The sequence below is a fragment of the Nannobrachium achirus genome (assembly GCF_963921795.1).
Source record: "Nannobrachium achirus genome assembly, chromosome: 14".
Classification (NCBI taxonomy): Eukaryota; Metazoa; Chordata; class Actinopteri; order Myctophiformes; family Myctophidae; genus Nannobrachium; species Nannobrachium achirus.
Window position 1 is genome coordinate 30,232,448 of NC_137821.1, and position 12,753 is coordinate 30,245,200.

Sequence of the window (12,753 nt, forward strand, 5' to 3'; positions counted from 1 at the left end):
CATAAGACTAATTATAAGTGTCGGGTTTCAGGTTGGAAAGTCCATTTCTGGTGAGAAGCAGGATGAGGGTGTGGCGGCATCTATGTGGTTGACTCGTCTCAGCCCCTCCAGGCTTAAATGATTGCACCCTTCTCTTTTTTGTGTTGCCATGATAATGAATGAGGTCGGGGTTGAGGTGATGGGGGGGGGGGGGGGGGGGTGAAGGGGTAGAACTTTAAGTGTTGCACAGGGGTCTTCAACGTTTTCAGGCCAAGGACCCCTTTGCTGAGAGTGAGATGAAGCAGGGACCCCCAGATTCCATTTAGTTTCTTCGTTTGACAGCACAATCATCAGTATGTTTTGGATTCATGTCAATTTGTGTTATCAGATATGTAATCACTTGAACCGTCAATACCTAATAAACTTGACCTTTCACTCTTTAGTGTGCTTTTTTCCCCTCTACACCAAACCTCTTTACCGAAAATAGCCGATCTACAAGCTCACAACGCCTCACGCTGCGAGGCGTTGTGAGCTTGTAGATCTGCAATTTTTGGCAAAGGTTCTCAGAATATGGACTTTAGAGTTCAAGTGGTTACCGGTAATATAAAAAAGGTTTCTATCACACAAAGATGTGAAGGACCCCCTGTAGTAACTCTGAGGACCCCCTAGGGGTCCCGGACCCCCTGTTGAAGACCCCTGGTGTAGCATATCAAGTCATTTTTATTTTTTTCTCCCCATCCTGCCCAAAGGAATCACCATTCCATCGACAATTTACATTAATGCGTTGTTGCTACATATTTACTTTGGCGACAGTTATAGCGGGGCCAGAGCATGCGGTGAGCTGTGCATAACCGTGCCTGGTTCAGGCAGAGTTAGTATAACAATGTATTGCGGTAGAAAATAAAAGGCAAGTTCCATTTGTAGCCTCAGTGCCAAGCCCCTGGACCTGCAAGAAGTAGGGCAGCAGCAGGTAGAAAAGTAAACATCTCCATTCCCAGGAATGCTAACACTCCCTGTTTGTGCTGTTATCCACCAACATGTACAGTAGCTAACGCACATCAGGGATGGGACGATACGCGATATTATCGCTTATCGTGATAAAAAACACTCACGATAATCGTATTGTGGAGATTTAATTTATCGTAATATCGTTGTGGCAGTTCACCCTGCCACTAATACACTTTTAACAAACTTAAGTGTATTTCTGTTTTTTTCCCCCCATAATTTTTAACTGACTTTATTTCACAATTTGCAGAGAATGTGTGTATTGATACATATTTGTTGATTGGTTGTAGGCTCCATTGGTAGGGTAGGGAGCCTGTTAACCACACCTGAGCTAAATTAGACCTGATGACCTGAATGGTGAACCATACCAACTCTGCAGAGTTAGTATGGGTTTGGGTATATTGGGAAATTGGGGCCTCTAAGATGTGTGTAATTGTTTGAGATTATGTGAAGTACTTATTTGAGCAATGTGATACTTTGTGTCAATGATTTATATTGTCTTTGGACATGGTTATACTGGTTCTTATGTGAATTGTGGAATAATTATCAATTCAAGATGGTATAGTCTGGGGGCGGGGTTTAGCCCATTTAAGGGGACCTGCCACCTGTGCTAGGGCAGTCAAGGTAGGGCTGTAGAGCAGAGCAGACCTGGTGCCAATCTGGCCAGTTTGTGTTGTAAATAGTTTTGTGCCATATTATTGAGTTTTGAACATCATTACCTGGACACTGTTTTTGGAAGGTGAATAAACACAGCTTGTTTTTGCTACAATGAACTCTGGCTTCCTATTTTTGAAGATTTGGCATTATTTTGAGTCTTTAGTAGTTTTTGAAGGTCTGAATCAAGTGCCTTTTCTGCCCAACACTACCCTCACTCTGGCAGAGTGTGACAATCGTCCTCCGTCATGCACTGGGTTCAATTCACCTTTTATTTGCCGAGCTGCATATCCGGTACCACTTAAACCCTTTATAATTTGGTAAAAGGTACTTACCGTATAATATACACTTGATAGTCTTTTTTTTCACCCTATCAAATGTCTTTGCCAAAAAATAGCCGATCTACAAGCTCACAACTCGTCACGTTGTAACGTGTTGTGAGCTTGTAGATCGGCTATTTTTTGGCAAATGTTCGGCCCCAGGATAATGGATTTTGATTATTGTGATAATATCGTAAATCACAATTTCTTTTGTCACAATAATCGTGATATGACATTTTCATATCGTCCCATCCCTAACGCACACGTGCAGCTATAAACACACATACTACTGTATATACACATGCATGCATGTTGTTCTAATGCCTCTTAAATCCAGACTCATGGAGCCACTTCCATCTGCTGTGGCTAACTAGCCTGAAGTACTAGATTAGTGCCGATCATGGAGATTAGGAGATGAAACATCGACAATGTCCACTTCCTTTTTGCAAATAAAAACCAACTCATGGATTTGTAGCTATTTACAGTACTTCTCCCAGTCTCATCTACTTTATGGATGAGGGATCGGTTCGATTAGATTGAAGGAGGGAGGACCAACACTTAAAAATGTTTGCTTTTTAAATGTATCACTCAATGTATCACTCAGTTACTGGTATATACCGGTAGTCACATAAAAAGTGTGTGTTCAAGCAAAACCAATCTAAACAAAAACAGGCCCATAAAGGCATACAGTGTGTTTCCAGAAAAAGGGCCTTAACCACTTGATCAGTGATCACCCCAGCATCTATATTCTGGGGGGGACATTACACACAAGATAGCTGATCTAGAAGTTGCAAGCTTATAGATCGGCTATTTTTGGCAAAGAGATTTGGCGTAGAGTAGACAAAATGCAAGACTATGGGTTTAGACTCTGGGTTTAAGTGGTAAACTACTGTACTAACACTGGGCACTTCTTCACCATAGAGGGTGGGATGATTATTTCCCATTAAAATCCTGTGGTGTACAGGATTCAGTTATGTATAAATGATGTGGTCAGTTGTGTATGTGAATGTATACAAGCAATGTCCTAAAAACGCCATGCCTAAGGTCACACAGCACTTAGACGTGGAGTCTGGACTTGATAGCAAATCTAGGGGGACATAATTGTGTTCCCGTTGTTTACCATTTCCAGTCCCTCTACACCACTCGGTTTACATCCCAGCTGAGCGACTGGCAGATTAGCTGTGGCCAACACATTTTCCAGTAAAAAAAAAAACATGTTAGACCTCCTTAATCTGAAAAGCAAACACAAAGTTGTTTTGTCGGATATCTAGTCAGAAGTTACCCATTGAGTTTCATAACTTGCTCTCTCTCTCTCTCTCTCTCTCTCTCTCTCTCTCTCTCTCTCTCTCACTCTCTCTCTCTCTCTCTCTCTCTCTCTCTATGTATCTCTGCATCTCTCTCACTCCTTGCTTGGTTGAGGAAGAAATGTCTCTTCCATCTTATCAGCTGCCACACCCTCGCCCTCCTTCCCTCGAAAGGAAGTCTCTTCCATCCAAGGCCTTTTCATTATGTTATTTTCAGGGAGTATTTTGTTGTCCTCTACAGATTGCAGGCATAGATTATTTCCCCTCTTCAGTCAAGAGCTGGGTAGAGTAGGGATGCAACTATAGATTATTATTACTATTATTTTCTTAGCAATTATTCTATCAATATATTTTTGTGCTTTGTTGATCATTTGTGTTCTTTTGTTATATTGGTGAATCAACATAAACAATTCTAATAGATTTTTTTAAATGATCAATTGACTTTGTCATATAACTGTTGCACAAAGCTGATCTACAAGCTATAAGCTACAAGCCGATCAACAAGCACAATGTGTCATGAACAACTTGCGCTGTGAACTTGTAAGATCTGTTATTTGCGCTATTTAAAATACTTTTGAAGGACATTTTCAAATCCCCACAAAAATTGATTATTATTAAAACCTATCATTGATTATTTTTCATAATCGTTTGAATCGATTAGTTTTAATAACTTTTTTTTTTTTTTTTTTTTTTGGGGCGTTTGATCAGTGAGCAGTTGGTAGTTGTGACAAACACTTTTCATTGTCAGATTTGTCACCACACAAGACACTTATGTTCCGAGTTATCCATTGAGAATTGCTCTGGTTGATTACGACAGTGGTTCCCAAACCTTTTAGCTCGAGACCCAAAAGAGAAATTAGACGTTTGCCGCGTTGTGAGCTTGTAGATCGGCTATTTTCACTACTTCTCAAACATATATTTTTTAATTTATGGAATTTCTTAGATTTTTCTTCTATTTTTAAGTTACCTCGAAAAATCTTGGATTTTTTTTTATCATGAAAAGAATAACCTTTTTTTGGAGAATGCTTTTTGAAAATCTTTTTGAAATAATAATAATTCAGGGGCGCCCGCTGGCCTATAGTGGTCAAGGTGCATACCACATACTAGGCTATGATGCCTGCTGGCGTCGCCGGTTCGATTCCCGTTCCGGACGACCTTTGCCACATGTCATTCCCCATCTCTCTCCCCATTTCCTGTCAGTCAACTATCCTATCAAATAAAGGCATAAAAAGCCCAAAAACAAATCTTTAAAAAAAAAAGAAATAATAATAATTCAAAACAAAATTAGGGGATGCGTTGGACAAATTTATACCCATAAAAATGTGTCTGCCACCCACAAATGGGTCCCGACCCAGTGTTTGTGAAACAGTGGATTAGGGTCACATGTAGGGCCCCCAGAGCTAGACAGTCCTGGGGCTGGGCGATACGACTTCAGATCAATATTACGAACGTTTGCCTCGATTACGATTAATGTATGGTTATAAACGCATTGTGAGCTTGTACTGTATATTCGCTATTTTTGCATACCTTGCCATTGTCCAATGAAGTGTATATAATACAGGTCTTAAGTGTTTAATCAGACTGATTGATTTGAGTCAATTGCTAATAGATTTGTTTGTGTTGATACATCATTTTAAAAAGATTTAAAAAGATATATATACCAAAGAACACTCGTGCACAGGAGGTGTGGGCACAAAATAATGCAAAGATTAACCTTGAAAAGATGGGATATTTTCCTCAAATGCATGATGACTTGCTTTATTGATGCAGTGATGCACAAGGCATTTCGCTTGATGCTTCCTCAGGCACTTCCTCGCTGCATCAATAAAGCAAGTCATCCTGCATTTGAGGAGTGTGCGGTTCCTTCTTTTGATTAAGTGGGTTATTGAAATGTTGGTTTAGATATATTTTCAGTTAACTTCCCAACCCTAGACAGTCCTGTGTCACACGCACGCACACACACACACACGCACACACACACACACACACACACACACACACACACACACACACACACACACACACACACACACATTTTAATTATGTTCACATGTTGCAAGAAGTCTTCAACATTGATAATATTAGATGCCTAAATGGTGAAAATATCCAGAGCAAGTAACTAGTAAGAGTCCATCTGTGAATATAGAAAACAGCACCTCTTCCAGTTGTGGCCACTGCCAGTTATAGCAGAATGTTAGCAGTGGGAAGCTTTTTACTTGGGAAATGCTGCCATGTGCAGACCCCCTCACAACCTATCTATGGATTACCAAGCCTTCCAAATATACTGTAAACACTACAAGTTTACACTTGTATCCAGACTGTAAGACTGGACTGCATCTTTGAGCAAAAATTGCCGATCAACAAACTTAGATCTTGATTTAATCTTGTAAATCTTCTACTTTTTTGACATTTCTAGTTTTCACCTATGTTGACAATAAATGCCCAAAAATACTGTAGGGACACCAGGTTGAAACCTTGGAGGGCTTCTTCCAGACTAAATGGTAAACTGGAGGTGTCATTTGGCCGGTCTCTCAGAGCCCGGTTCTATATGTTGGACCATCTGCGCGTGGCACAGACCATCCAAAATTCTCACTCATTACAAGGTGGGGGAAGAGTGTCACCTGTGTCTGTTCTGTCATAAAGACCCCCCCCAGTGGAATCACAAACACAGGGATTTCAAAATGACAAACATCTCGCAAAGTGATCCACTATGTTCAAATCCAGTAATTGAACATAAAAGAATCTGCCTTGAAATCAAGATTGTTAAGAGGCACAGTAAAGCAAACTTGTAATGTCCAGAATCTGGACTCCAGATAATTGGGTGAATGTGAATAACATTGAATAATGCTATCATTTGCTAGGGGAAAGAAAACCTTGGACTCGGCCACCCATACTTTTAGAATAACAGTTGGTTGAACACAATCTCCACACAGATCGTAGAGATTTGCCAAGGAAGCAGAGAGACGGCTGGTAATGCCAGAAACCTATTTTCAGACCTTATTTTCTTTTTGTTTAGTTTCTTCACTGTAATGAAGGAAACTAGTTGTCGTTGTTGAAACATTCAAATTGAGGGCAGTCCCATATTTCTGCTGTGTTACGCACACGCTGGGTCGCTGGGTTCTTGGAGCCCCTTAGTCTGCTGAACGGCAACTACGCGATGACGAGCAGAGATGAAGTTTGGCAGTTCACGTAGGGGGAACCTTTTCTTTGACTAATCACGCTGAATGAAAATTCATATGGTTTCAATCTATATTGACTCAGTAGTGCTCTTGAAGGCAAACAGAGCACAGCGACTGGAAACGAAAGGAGGGGAAGGCCAGTGTGGTTTGAGCGCGGTACGGCGTGGAGGGTTTACTTCATCTGAATCCTTCACGCCGCTGTGGCGGAGGCTGTATGTATCGTCGTACGGGTGGGTTGCCATAGCAACAGCTACAGGAGTAAGGAAATGGAACTCTTTCTTTTCCCTTCTTCAACACCCCCCCCTCACCCCCACCCTCTCTGTCCGGTACCTCGTCAAATTTCTTCCTCTCTCTCTGACTTGTACAGACTTGGTTAGCTGGAGTTTTGGGTGGGGAATGTTCAGGTATGCACTCGCACACACACATATCTGTCTGCCTGCTGCCGCTGTAGCAGACTACAGAACAATGAGTCTCAAAAGGACGCTTTCCTTCAAGAAACCCTGGTACTGCAACAGCGTGAGTAAATCTCGTGCCACTTGTTCGATGAAGCGCTCCTTTCTTCTCTGCGGTGTGGGGGACTTATTTTTGGTTTGGTTTTTGGTTAAGTCAGCTGTTTTTGTCATTATTACCTAATCGCTCTCTTATCTTCTCTCTGTCTCTCTCTCCCACCCAGAACGGATGCTTTTCTTTGTCCGGAAGAGAGGATTCACATTAATTTGTGTCTATTGTGTGTGTGTGTGTGTGTGTGTGTGTGTGTGTGTGTGTGTGTGTGTGTGTGTGTGTGTGTGTGTGTGTGTGTGTGTTGGTGGGAGAGTCTGTGGCAACTTGTAAAAACAAAGTTAGAAGAGACGTAATGTTTTGGCTGTATTCGTGTGATGGTCTGTGTCTGGGCATCTCAACCTCTACACATGCCTAAACAAGTCCAAAAGATGAGAACAGTTTCTTACCTCTTCAACAATACTGGTATTGTGTATGAATGTGTTTATAATAGATGGACGAGTAATGTGTTGTTGTTGTTTTTTGTCATCACACTCACTTCAGATCATGATCAAATATATATACAGTATGTAGAATAGATATTCCATTTTTTATATATATATTTTTTAGGCTACTTCAGTGAGTGATTTCCTCAAGTCTAGTATGACATGAGAGGAAGTGCAGCAATATAAAGTCTGAAATAGGACTTTCCAGTTGTATGGCCAAGTCCTACTCGGCTTTGCTGCCAAGATACTAGACTCAAATCTCAAGTTCCTCCCATTTGGTTGATTACAACACTAAAGCTCAAAGGGGTTTTGTTGGGGTCCCCCTGGTAAAGAAAATAAGGGATCTGTGTGAAGTGAAGCCCCTTCACTCATAAGGGATCAAAGTGGAATCTCTCCCACAGCCAGCCACCCATGTTGGCACAGTGACAGCCCCATCACTGGAGGTGTGAAGGGAGGAAGCGAAGGGGTGATGGTGTTGCTGGCTCATCATTTTGGCCTCATTGCAAGGGAACAGCAAAGGGTTAAGAAACACATACGTGCGTGTGTGTGTGCGTGTGTGCGTGCGTGCGTGCGTGCGTGCGTGCGTGGTCTAACCCAGTGGTTTTCAAAGTGGGGTCTGGGGGCCAGCTAAACAAGGTCTAGTGAAAACTATTACTATACAAAAATGTTTACATGATTATTAATAAAAATCACACCTAATGTGAAGTGAGTGGTGCTGTTTGAGTTAATTTCATCAAGCGTCCTGCTAGCCAATCACAGCATGTCCTGCGAAGCTTGGCCAATGTGACCCTGGCAGTAGCGCTTTGGAGGCCGGACGCGACCGGACGCCGTGTAGTCGAAAAATTCCCACACGGACGCACGGACGGCACTGAACGGTGCACGACCGTGTAAACGTGTGCATACCCCACCCCGCGAATCCGCGATAACTATAAGCAATACTTTAATCAGTGGCTACTACTTTGCATAACAGGTTTCTAGTGGTGAATGTGTGAGCGTCCTCAAGCCCCCTCTATTCATATGGATATATAGCCTACTTGAACACCTAGGTTTCCAGCTGTGACTGCATGTGCATGTGTCGATGTGTGTGTGTCCTCATACATGGCTCCATTACTGTGGTATTTAGTGTTTGAAATTCGTTCAAGGCAAACTTTGTTTCTCTAGCCTACTGCAGCGCTGTATTTTCTAAATGAATTAAAAGAAAGTAGAACATAAAATCTTAAGTAACAATGCAAATGTAATAGACGGGTTTCTGGTCCACGTTACACTGATAAAACTAGATGCGTGCGCAGGGTCCGTACCAAAACTAGCCATTGAAACCAGCGCTCCCCAAAACAATGGGCTCATGGGCTCTCTATCTTCCCCCCCTCTCTCTCCCATACACACTGCACACACTCACATACCTCTTGTTTTCCAGAACCATGTGATAGAAGTTTAACCACTTAAATCCTATACTTTGTTGTCCAGGGTCTTTACTTTCCCCCGTGGTCTTTACTTGGTCTCCTCCTTTTTTCTGTCTACACCAAACCTCTTTGTCAAAAATAGCCGATCTACAAGCTCACAACCCCTCGCAAAGCAACACAAATTTGTGAGCTTGTAGATGGGCTATTTTCAGTCAATGTTAGCCTGTTTTTGCCAATATGGGCCATTATGACATGCCCAGACTAGGGATGCTAGTGTTCAGGTGGTTAGGAACTCAGACATAGCCATAACTTGAGAACACGCAAAACGTTCTACGCAGCAGTTCAAGTAGAGATCAATTTATTTTTTTCCCCCGCAATTTCCTCTGAATTATGAATCTCCAAACCCATCATTACACAAATTACGAAATTACTGTTTGTCATAGGACATAATTCTCCTCTGAGACTGACACACATGTGATGTAGAAGATCGGGTATTTTCCACTGGAATATCAGTTGTGTTTCATTACAGTAACTCTCCCACTCTTGTGTGTGTGGTGTCTGCGAATGAGTGAAGTCTCATTGTGTAACGGTAACAGGATACGTCTACCATCGCATTGTGTCGCACATCTTTTGAAATAAAAGCTCTTCAATCTGGATGCTGGAGGGCCGACTCTCGTGACTCCCTACAAAAATGCATGTTTTCTGCGGGGGTGGGGGCATGGGGGGACTTTCACTAAATTCAAAGCCTTTAAAACGTGTCTTGTCGTGCTGTGTGATGTCTGTCCGTTCTACAAAATGAACAACAGTCGCACAATGCCGGCATGTATTTAAGGTTTGAGGTTTTGGCTCTTTTTTTAGGTACCCGAGGGGGACAGGCTTTATTGAGTGGGTGTTCTCTCTCTGTTCTGTCAATCTTCCTTGAGCACCCACCCTTAGTTATTGTGTGCAAGCTGGCCACCACAGAAGAGGGGGGCTGTGGTGCGTGGCTGACTGTGTGGGGCTGGGCCCAGTAGCTGCGTGGTCGTAACGGCTGAGGGTTTTAGTGGTCTATTTGTCTACATCTGTAAGCCTTCTATGGTGAAGGGGGGAGGGGAAGGCGGGTCCCGATGGGTCTTTTACATGTGGTCAAGCCTAACTTCTTCATACAACAGTGTCACTCGCCGAAAATAACTACATTTTCAACAACCAAACAAAAACAAAAACGTCGAGTTGATGAGTGGCAGTGTTGTATGACAAAGTACTGTATAACGCATTGTAGATTGGCTATTCTACTCACAGATTGTTTTCTAATACAACATGCCTATACCCCATTTCCATTACTTTTACCTGTATATTTACTTACTTATAACATGGCCAAAATATGGACACTAGGGTTCATGTGGTTGAAGAGGGAGTGCGGCCTAGAACCTGATGAAAGATGTTCCGTTTTCATTATGTGCACTAGCATGCTTTCAGAGTGGCAACCTTTATGTGCTCATAATGACAAGAAGTATTAGTTCATTTGGATCAGCAGTTCGCCTTGGTTCTGATTGTTCCAGAACACTGCATCAGTGTTTTGTATGATGAACAGCTAATAATGAACAGCTCATTCAGTGCGGCGCACAGCCATGCATGCCTTGTTCGGAAGATAATATCTGCTTCGACATTGACGCTGAAAAAGCAGCACAGAGAAAGCTTGTTTGCAAACAGACTCCTCTTTTCACACAGGCTGTTCTTGGACCAAGCTTTAAGGCGCTCCTCTCCTTTCCTCTCCTGGGTTCAAAAATATTCAGTCATTTAGTCTCTCTTTTGCTTCATGGCCTGGCCAAATGACCCATTGAGGAGGCAACTTCAACCTGCACTTGCCATGGACATAATTTCTGGATATGTCATGGGATCAGTTTTTAGAACATAAAAATAACACCCAACCGAGGATACTTGTCCTAATTGACTTTAAGTCGCTGATATCCACAGGCCTATAAACCACTCATCCATACATTAGCATCTGAAAAGAGGGTCATTACCGCCTCTGATGACCTCTCAAGTAGCACTCCCATGATTGGCCCTAAAATCCGTTTTGTGATACCAGTCAGCATGATTCTTGCATTTGCATTCTTGCATTTTCCTGTGTGCTTCTGTGTGTGTTTGATGAGGTGGGTCCAGGGTTTGGAGGTGTGAACAGCTGTGTGTGTGCATGAGAGATCAGAGGTCCGCCCACTGAACACATTAATGGCCTGGTGCTAGCGACCCAAAGTCCAGCCCCTCTCCAGTAGCACACACAGACACACATTCCTCAAACACAGCCACACACACACGTCACACACGTCTCTCTCTCACACACACACACACACACACACACACACACACACACATACATAGTCACACACACACATACACCTCTCAGAGCAACTGGTGGGATGTCTGGAGGGACACTGTTATCAGCAAATGCTCCTATTCTTTGTCACAGTGCAGGAGTAGGTCATGAGGGCAACTTTCCACTAATGTCTCTCTATGTTCTTTTTCAGTCCGCTGCTTCTTCAGATGGTGGTGAGTACAATTCTTTCACTTTAAATGTTTGCTGTTTAAAAAATGGCTTTTAGTGTGACACACATAAATACTGTAAAAGTAAGTTAGTTTGCTTTCTGCTCTCTACTGTCTTCCAGTGAAGTTAAACAATGGTTCTTCATAATTTTATTGAGATGTTTTTATTTAGTTTTAGCTTTTGTACACACAGGAAATTTGGGAAAACCAGTAAGATTCCCTAATCAGGAGGTAAGCGACTGTCACGTCGCAGGAAATTTGGGATAAATTAATACTGAGGATCTTCTTGTGTAGCGTTCTCAAATTTTCTTTTTCTATTTCTACTTTGACATTGTCATGTACATGTCCTTTAACAGTTAAAGGACATGTGTACATGACCTGATGCTTGTGTGTTCACTGGCGCTTTAGAGACAAGGGGGTGGTAAAGTAGTTTTGAGGCTAGGTACAGCAATAGCTAGTTCAGCTAGTGTTTGTTGTCTGGTTTCCCCCTTTCACAGTGGTATTAATAATGTTTGCTAACATTTCGGCCACTGAGGTTGTTACACAAAGTGCTCTTGTCTTGGCCTCTTCGCGGTGGTTGGCATGCAAGGCTGTTTCCTCTCTGAGCCACGTTGTTAACAAAGCAGCAGAAAATGTGGCAAATGTAAAGATCCCCAAAGCCTTTAAGAAAGCACAACACCCCAAATCCAAACAAATGGCAGGACGAGGAGCTTTGTGTGTGTGTGGAGGTTCATACGTATGCCAATACATACAAGCTAGTTAAGTTAAGAGAACCTCAGACTGTCAGGCTTAGCTTAAAGACTAATCCCTGGTGACACACACACTGATTCAGCTGGGCCAGTGCACAGGGCCCACAATCTGAGCTTGACAGACAGAGCCTGCTTTAGTCATTTATGTCAGTGGTTCCAAAACAGTGGGACAGGCCCTATTTTGGGGTCACAGACCGGTTTTAATGGGTCGCGAGGTTAATGGTTCCTAGTCCCTGAGTCAAATGGAATTTTAGGGTCTCGACTCTCGAGCTAAGTTTGGGAACCACTGATTTATATCCTAAAACACACATCAACAGCTGTGGCTGTGTTGCCTCGCACTATTTACAATCCTTGTATACCTCGTTGAGAGCTAAACCTACATGTACAGACATAGAAAGAGGCTGATAGAGACAGCCTGTCACGGTTAAAGATTGGGCAAATTTCTGCCTCGTTGTGTGAGCACAACACTCTCCGGAACCGGTATCCCGCTGCTCCCTTATTCATATTGTATGACAACTGCTGTGTAGTGCTAACAAGCCCCACTGTGCCCCCATTGTCTTTCTTTCATTAACGCTGCTTTCCCTTCATGATGCACTCACCCAGCTCTAAAGTGGCCATCTGCTGCCATGATAGCAGGTACTATGAAGATAAGAACGAGCT

General features: G+C 42.6%; 1 protein-coding gene across 1 annotated transcript in view; it reads left to right on the plus strand.

Moving 5' to 3' along the window:
* Positions 1-12,753, plus strand: part of rgs12a (regulator of G protein signaling 12a) — a gene marked incomplete at both ends in the record, with an annotated part of 53,750 nt that overhangs the window by 10,662 nt on the left and 30,335 nt on the right. The window contains 2 exon segments of the mRNA XM_080741203.1: positions 11,329-11,350; positions 12,697-12,729. Coding sequence (XP_080597329.1) covers positions 11,329-11,350; positions 12,697-12,729 — 55 coding nt within the window.